Source organism: Capsicum annuum, chromosome 8 (assembly GCF_002878395.1).
Source record: "Capsicum annuum cultivar UCD-10X-F1 chromosome 8, UCD10Xv1.1, whole genome shotgun sequence".
In the NCBI taxonomy this organism is placed as follows: Eukaryota; Viridiplantae; Streptophyta; class Magnoliopsida; order Solanales; family Solanaceae; genus Capsicum; species Capsicum annuum.
Window position 1 is genome coordinate 156755966 of NC_061118.1, and position 8640 is coordinate 156764605.

The window sequence follows — 8640 nt, forward strand, 5'->3', positions numbered from 1 at the left end:
TTGATCCGTGGTGATGTAAATTATTGTTTGTTTTGATTTGGTGTTTGATTTCCTTGATTATGGATTAATTATAAGTTGATCTGTGGTGATGCGAATTATTATTTGTTTTGATTTTGGTGTTTGATTTCCTTGATTATGGATTAATTATAAGGTGTGTGATGAAATAATATCTCATGGAGGATTAAAATTGATTATTTGGGGAATGGGAATCGAAAATTGATAAAAGTGAATATTATAGTATTTTGATTCATTGTTGATGTTGAACGTGATATGTCATCGAGCGGGTAGGCAGGCACTAGGCTCGGGTAGGCAAAATTTAGAATTGGTAGATTGTTGGAATGTTTGAAATATGTGTTGGAATTGTTTTGTTTTATCGCATTTAATTCAATTATACTCATTTGGCCGGGAATGCCCCGAGGTACTTGTATCTATTCACCATGGAATGCCCCAACGTATCATGTATGCAAAGGAGGTTGGTGACGAAGGCCCGAGGCATCGGGTAAAGCACGGGAGTGAAGTTAGAATTAGTGTAGGTTAGATAGGGTTTATTCTCGCATTTTTTTCTATTTTGGACTGTATAACTTGGATTGGACATTATATTTTTTACTCATTTTGTTTTGTCTGTTGTTTGATTATTTTACATATTTTATGTGGTTTATACATTCGTAGTATCAAATTAGCCGATATGTTCCACCAAGAGACCGTGGTCAAACCACGGGACCGAGGGGTGCCTAACACCTTCCCCTAGGTCAACAAAATTCCTTAGTCGGAATCTTTGTTCGCAGATCAGTTTAAAAGAATCAAAATTGTTTTTGAAAAAGGATTTTCAACGGTGACTTGGCACACCATATTATGCCAAGTGGTGACTCTGAGTTTAAATATAAATAATCCTTTTCGAAACAAAATTTTCATTTTTTTCACTTTAATAAAAGCCCTTTCGAAACTTAAAACGAATCTTTTGGGGTCAGAAAAAGGGGTGTGACAGCTCTGGCGACTCTGCTGGGGACCTGTTCAGAATTCAAGCTTATTTTGGGGTCGTATCGGTTTTGTTTGGCACTATAGGTGTATAAACATTTTTTTTGTGTTGTTTTGTGTTATTCTTTTATCATTATGGAATGTTTTTGTGCTCTTTGTGTACAGTATTTATCCTATGTGTTACCGTTTTTATATCTGGCATATGTGTCTACCCCCGGCCTTCTTTCTGTAACAAGTCTGTAGTACACGTGTTGTACATGACCTCTAGTTGAGTCACCCTTATTTTAGGGGGAGAGCCGTCGGTGTTATGGTGTAGGTGGAAAGCTGTCACAGCCACTATCGACCATACGCTCCCCCGAATAGTCTTGTTAGTGAACCCCAACGTAGGTCAGCCTTTAGGTCATGCTTATGTGTATCATATTGAGACCTAGCGGAGCCTTCTTGGTCCTTTGTAGGAGATTCACCTCTAAAGCATCCCTACGTGCTAAATGTTGCATCTTTGAGGATAACGTGGTCATTTGACGGATTGATTTGGAAAAAACATGTGTTAGAAGTAAAGTGTGTGGATAATGAAAAAAAATAAGAAAACAAAAAGAGTTTCGTAGTTTTTAGAGTTTTTTATGGCTTTTATTTTTCACAATTCCAAAATTCAAAAGGACTTTTTTACCTTTCGCACTCATTTTCTCAAAAACATCAAAAAGATTTTCCTTTGTCTCGTTTAGCATGCATTCACAATTCGAAAACTTCAAAAAGTTTTTTCATTCATAGGATGTGTTTGTAAAATAAAAATGCAAAAAAAAAAATGTTAGAAATTTTTTACATTTCGTATAACGAAAATATCAAAAAGATTTTTCTTTCATAGTTATTGATGTCATTTTTCTGTGAAGTATCAAAATGAAAACTCAAAAGATTTTATTAACATGGTTCATCGTCTGTCTTTAGTCGTGTCTCTTAAGTCAGGGTCTAGCCTGTTATTTAATCATTAATTGTCCAATCTGGATGAACTACGCACCCCTGATTCTCCTCTTTTGGGAGTGAGATACGTAGGCAGCCTATTGTTGGTTCGGGGATCTTATTTGAAAAATCCAAAAATATTTTTTCACTCTTCATTTAGAGTAGGCGTTTCATATATGTCTTTAAAAGAAAACTACAAAAAGATTTTCCTTTAATAGGTTCAAGTTTCATTTTCAAATGAAATTCAAAAATCGAAAAGCCAAAAAGATTTCTTTGGTAATCACAGGTTTCATTTTGTATAGAGATTTATACCTAAAAAAATGCAAAAAGATTTTCGTCAATTCTTTTGACACTTTGTTTCAAGAAAGAAAAAAGAGTTTAATTGGCCATTTTGGCTAAAGCTGTCAAAACTACGAGTGACCTGATTCTCCTCTTTTGGGGGTGAGATACGTAAGCGCTCTTCTAAGGTTCGATGATTTTTTTTCAAGAAAAAAAAAAAGAGGTTTTGAAAAATCGTTAAACTTAAACGCATTTGCCATCTCTTGTCCAGTTAGTTTAAGGTGGTTGGTTTGTGGCATTTTGGCCGGTCCTCCATATTGGTCCAAGTCACAGAGAAAGTTATGGCCAACAAGGATACCGATTTTGTTGTTACTAATCAGATAGGGAGTTTGGGGAATGAGAATGTAGGAGCTAATGAAGAGATTCAGAAATTGAGGCAGCAAATGATAGAAATGCATCGAACTTGGGCTAATGGGTTGCCGTCTCTTCCATTTCCCGCAGATAATCTGGAATATCTTTCTAGGTTGCCTCCAGTGTCACATGCACAATTTCCTATTTTGGTCGACATGCCACAACATGCATCAGGACCTACTCCGGGGCAACAGTATCCAAACACTTCCAATATTCATTTCCTCTCTCATCAATACAAAATTACCACATGCTCGGCTCCGCCTTCTATTCATGCTTTTGCAGCCCTACTCCTGTCTGAAGCTCCTGCTTTTGATGTCAATCCAACGGTTGTGATTCTTCACTCTACAAGCGACTCTGTATTGAATGTTTTTAGCGATCAGCATCACGCTCCCGAACTCACATTTAAGTCGACTGGTCCTTACGATTGCCCTCAACCTCCTGAATTTTCTCCTAATACTGAGAAGTCTGTTATGATAGAAGAACAAGAGAAAATAGCCAGAAAATTGAGAAGTTTGGAACTGACTATGAAAAACTTGCAAGGACTTGGGGGGTACAATAGTGTCTCATATAAAGATTTATGCATGTTTCCAGGTGTACATCTTCCTCTTGGTTTTAAAATGTCGAAGTTTGAGAAGTATGATGGACATGGCGATCCTGTAGCATATTTGAGACGCTATTGCAACCAGCTAAGGGGCGCTGGAGGGAAGGAAGAATTACTCATGGTATATTTTGGTGAGAGTCTTTCAGGTCTAGCTTCAGAATAATTTGTTGACCAAGACATCAACAAGTGGAATAGCTGGGATGACCTAGTTAATGAATTCATACAACAATTTCAATAAAATATGGAGTTGATTCCTGACGAGAAATCCCTAACTAATATGAAGAAAAAAAGTACTGAAACTTTCAGAGAGTAGGTAATTAGATGGCGTGAACAAGCCGTTAGGGTGAAACCTCCAATGAAAGAAAGTAAGATAGAGGAGGCGTTTATTCAAGCGCAGGATGAAACATATTATCAATACTTGTTACCTGCATTAGGCAAGCCATTTATTGAGTTCCTCAAAACGGGGGAGATGATAGAGGATGGAATTAAGACTGGTCGCATTGTGAGTTTTGCAACATTGAAAGCAACTACTCAAATAATTCAAGAAGGTTCGGGAAGTCTGGAAGGAAAGAAGAATGAGGAAGATGCATCTGCCATTGCAGTTGGACAACAGGCATGGGAAAGAGGACCACACCATTGTTACCCACGGGCTCAAACCCAAGTTTATGCCTAAGCTCCACAAAATCTTTACCAAAATCCATTATATCTCATTCCCCCACCTCCATCTCAAGTGTATAATGCGCAACCATATGTTCAACCCCCATCTTACCCACACTGGCGCGCGCCAACTCTGCTGAGTTATCCTACAACTCCACATACATACCGAAGCCCTTCTAGGCCTAGTTTTCAATTTAAGCCAAATAATGAAATGAGACAGAAGTCGAGGGATAGCTTCACACCAGTTGGAGAGTCGTATGCAAGTTTATTCCATAGATTGATACAGCAGGACATGATCACTCCTCTCCTAGGGTATACTCCTGACCCACATTCAAGAAGTTTTGATCCTAATGTACGGTGTACATATCATTCTGATGTTCAGGGTCACGGTATTGAATATTGTCGTGCTTTGAAAGTAGAAATTGAAAATATGATTCAAGATAAATCAATCATGGTACAGAACATTGACAGTGAGAAAAGCTCTAGTCATGCTGATATACAAACCAGTGGCTAAGATGTCAGGCTGAGCAATTGAGAAGTCACCCCTTTTCTTACTAGAAAGGGGTTTGGTAGCTTGTTTTGTTTTATTTTTTATTCTCCGAATTATTTTAGGGTTGTAGTTCGGGATCTGTCTTGTTTTGTCCTTTTGTTGTTTATGTTCAAACCCTTCTATCTTTTGTTTCGACTAAATGAAGTGTCTCATTTTTCTTTGTGTTTTAAATATGTGTTATTTGTTTGTTTTCTTTACATAGTACATTTTGTGTTGACTCTAGTGATATGACATGCTAGTGAAATTTTCAGCCACATCTTAAAATCCAGTTTAAGCATGAACATTGAATCATAGGATTAAAGTTAGAAAAAGAGAGCATATGAGAAAATAGATAGAGTGCTGAGACATTTGGTGACAAGTTAAGGCAATTATTTTGAGAATCACAAGAACAACTTGGTCATCGATCGAAAGGCAAGTACCAATTAGGTCAAATAGTGGATGTGTGATCCCTGTATCAAAAGAAACAAAAAGATAAACAGCTCCACAAAAGCATGAGTCATTCGATGTGAGAAATGTACAACAAAGGCGAAGTTTGCAGAAGAAGTAGTGACACACAGACTCAAACTGCTTAAAAAAATATCGCAAATGATCTTCATCTCTCACTTTCATATTACATGATATGTAATTGCATTTTCAAGGATTGATATGACGAAGACATTTCATTCTGCTACCCAAACATCGTGTCATCCTTTGTTTACCCTATTTGAGCTTCAGTCCTATTTTATTTCATACCCCTATTTTCGAATCAATATAGTCAGCAAAGCTCAAAAGAAAAGTGTCGAGCAAAACAACAGATTCAGAAAAAATTCAAAAAAAAAAAAGAAAAAGAAAATATGTCCAAAAAGAAAAAAAAGTGTCAAGACAAATAGAGTCAGAAAAATCCAAAGAGAAAAGAGTCAACAAAAGAAAAAAATTAGAATCAAGGGAAAGAACAAGCTGCTAGAACTACGCATAACCTGATTCTCCTCTTTCAAGGGTGCGATACGTAGGCTGCCCTACTCAAGGCTCGGTCCAACCAAATAAATAATTTAGAATTGCATAGTCAAAAGAAACTGGGGCATGAGGTGATCCTCATTGTTTGAGTCGATTTCAAAAGTTGTAAGTCCCACCCCACTTCAAGTGTCGTTTGGGCCTCATGCCATTCTTTCTTTCTAACCCTATTCAAAAGCCATCACAACCAAAGAAAGACCTTCAATCAATCTTTGAGAATGTTAAGGCTAAGCATGCAATGCATATGATGACGCATTTTAGGAACTGCTCGTCTTCCTCAGCATAAGAAATCAAAAGAGAGATAAAAATGAGAGTCTTATTGGTGAAAACTTCATGGGCACCATAAAGCGATGGTGAGTTGACAGAAAAATGAGAGGGGTTTGTTGGAAAAAATTCTTCGATGTGTCACTAGCCGAATGAGGTCTTAAATGCAATTGACTTAAGGAAACGACTCAGTTTCAAGGCCATTAACTCAACAACAATTGGTAGAAAATTTGGATGGAAAGATCAAGCAGCTTGATCCAAAATGCATGACATAATCATTAGAGTTGACTGTCATTTCGAGATAAATTTTTTATTTCTTTATTTCAAATGGGGACATTCATTGTCTTTTATTTCTTTTCTTTATGTTTATTTTATTCTTTTTAGTCAGTTGTTCAAATTAAATCATTGTTATTTTTGTTTCTCTTGTCTTTGAGTCAAGTTCGTGTCAAAACAAGTGAGAAAAGATCTCAAAACTGGCTACCAGCTTCTTCAATTGCACAAAGTAAGACAAAAGGGACAGCACATGCAAAAGACATGATTGTGAGCCGAAATAAGGCATATAAAAGTTTTGTCAACAGACAAGTCTGGGAACTCATGAAAATACCAAGGTTCAAAGGGTGTATCTGAGGAGCTTAGCAAAGCTGAGATACTGTGTTTGTCTCAGAGTTACTCTTAATAATCTGAGTTCGGTTCAATGATGCAGCGAGTCAGTGACACATTCTAATGGTTGAAAGCAAGATTAAGTGTGACAGGGGCAAGAGCGATTTCCACAAAAGCCAAAGCCACAAACCAACCACCATGTTTTTAAACTAATAAATTTTCTTTGTATGAAATAGGAACACATGCTACCTTCGAATCAAGGATTTCAAAGCCTAAACATCAAGGGCCATAATATTCTCACTTCTACAAATGCAAGAGGCAATGTTGCTGCACATATTTGGTATTCAAACTCATGGTAATTCAAGCGGCATTTGTAAGGAGACGCACTTTCTTGTTTTGGTAATTCTAGCAACATTTATAAAGAGACGCACTTCCTTGTTTGGGTAATTCCAGCAATATTTGTAAGGAAACGTACTTCCTTATTTGGTAAATCCTGCAACATTTGTGAGGAAACACACTTTATTGTTTGGTAATTCAAGCGGTATTTATAAGGAGATGCACTCATTTGTGTGGGAAATTCAAGCAACATTTGTAAGGAGATGCACTACCTTGTTTGATAATTCAAGCAACATTTGTAAGGAGACGTACTTCTTTGTTTGGTAATTCGACTGGCATTTGTAAGGAGACGCACTTCCTTGTTCGGGTGATTCCAGCAATATTTGTAAGGAGACGCACTTCCTTGTTTGGGTAATTCCAGCAACATTTGTAAGGGGACGCACTTCCTTGTTTGGATAATTCAAGCAACATTTGTAAGGAGACACACTTTCTTATTTTGGTAACTCAAGCGCTATCATAAGGAGACGCGCTTCCAAATGAGACGCACTTTCTTGTTTTGGTAATTCAAACAACATTGGAGATGCACTTCCTTGCTTGGGCAATTCAAGCAACATTTGTAAGGAGATGCACTTCCTTGTTTGGTTAATTCAAGAAATATTTGTGAGGAGACGCACTTCCTTGTTTGAGTAATTCAAGCGGCATTGGTAAGGAGTCACACTTCCTTGGTTTGGTAATTCAAGCGGCATTAGTAAGGAGATGAACTTTCTTGTTTTGATAATTCAAGCAACATTAGTAAGGAGATACATTTCTTTGATTGGGTAATTCGAACTTTGCTTTTGGGTAATGTACTTCCTAGCAGTTCCCTTGATTTCTAGAAAATGCACTTTCAAGTCGAGTTATTGCACTTAATCCTTTGAAGACGCATTTTCTTGCTAGTTTTCATTTTTTAGGTGACACACTTTTTAACTTAAACTTGTATCTCTAGAAGACGCACTTTCTAGTTAGAATCCCTCACTTTAATTCTTAGGAGACGCACTTCCTAGGTTTGGTTATTCAATTTTACTCTCAAGAGATGCATTTCTTGGTCAGAGTCTTGATTCATCATTACAACATGCAAGTAGGTATGATGTGACTTTCCCAAAAGTCTTCTGATAATAAACTGGGGCAAAAATTTAATTCTTTTTTTTGAACTTTACTTTTATGGCAAACGAAATTTCTCTTTATAATAATTCTTGTTTGGGATATTATACATATAGGGGTCTTCAATTTTTTTTCTTTTCGACCGAACAAGATACATATACACAGACCAAAAACTTCATCATCGGGGATTTTTCTTTTCCATTTTTGGATACCCATCACCATTCCATTGGATGAAATAGCAACACACACAGATCGGAGGGAGATTGAGAGAGAAGGGAAAAAGAGTAAGAGAAAGAGAGAGAGAAGCAGCGAGAGAAAGCGAGAGAGAGCAGAGAACCGCGAGAGAGAGAAAAAGAGGAGAGAGATCGAACAAGAGACGATTCAGGGCGGAGGAGAGCAACACCGCCACTGTTAAGCTCGCCGGAGCTCCGGCGACGCTACAACAGTGACCGGAGCATGCTGGGAAGCCATTGAATCCGACCTCCAGTGTCAATTTCGGCGACCATCCACCGAAAAGCATCCAAAAATAGTAACGGAGTGTGCTAATTAGGTACGATTGATCGGGTTTTGTGATCTTTGCTTTGGGTTGCGGGTTTGCTTTCGTGAATTCATGTTCGGGTCAAATTTTGGGATTCTTGCGGCTGATTTAGTATGGAGTTGGTGAGTCCTTTGTTGAGGTTCGATTCGAGGTTCTTCAGCATGGTTTCTGTCCTTTCGTTGAAGCATTATTGAATTTCAAAACATTCAAATCGAGGTCTAATTCTTTTCCTTCTCTTCTTTATTTTGTTATTTATGGTGTTCTATGCTTTGAATTGAATCCGGTGTGTTGGTTGATTCGTGGTGATGTGAATTATTGTTTGTTTTGATTTGGTGTTTGATTTCC

The 8640-nt window shown here is 37.5% G+C and overlaps 1 protein-coding gene across 1 annotated transcript; it reads left to right on the top strand.

Annotated features, from left to right (window-relative positions):
- The first annotated feature begins 2774 nt into the window (after positions 1-2774).
- On the top strand, positions 2775-8206 carry LOC124886688 (putative uncharacterized protein DDB_G0271982). Its single transcript, XM_047395585.1, has 3 exons — positions 2775-3033; positions 3745-3833; positions 7997-8206. The coding sequence occupies exons 1-3, from the start codon at positions 2775-2777 to the stop codon at positions 8204-8206; spliced, it is 558 nt and encodes a 185-aa protein (XP_047251541.1).
- Positions 8207-8640: the final 434 nt, after the last annotated feature.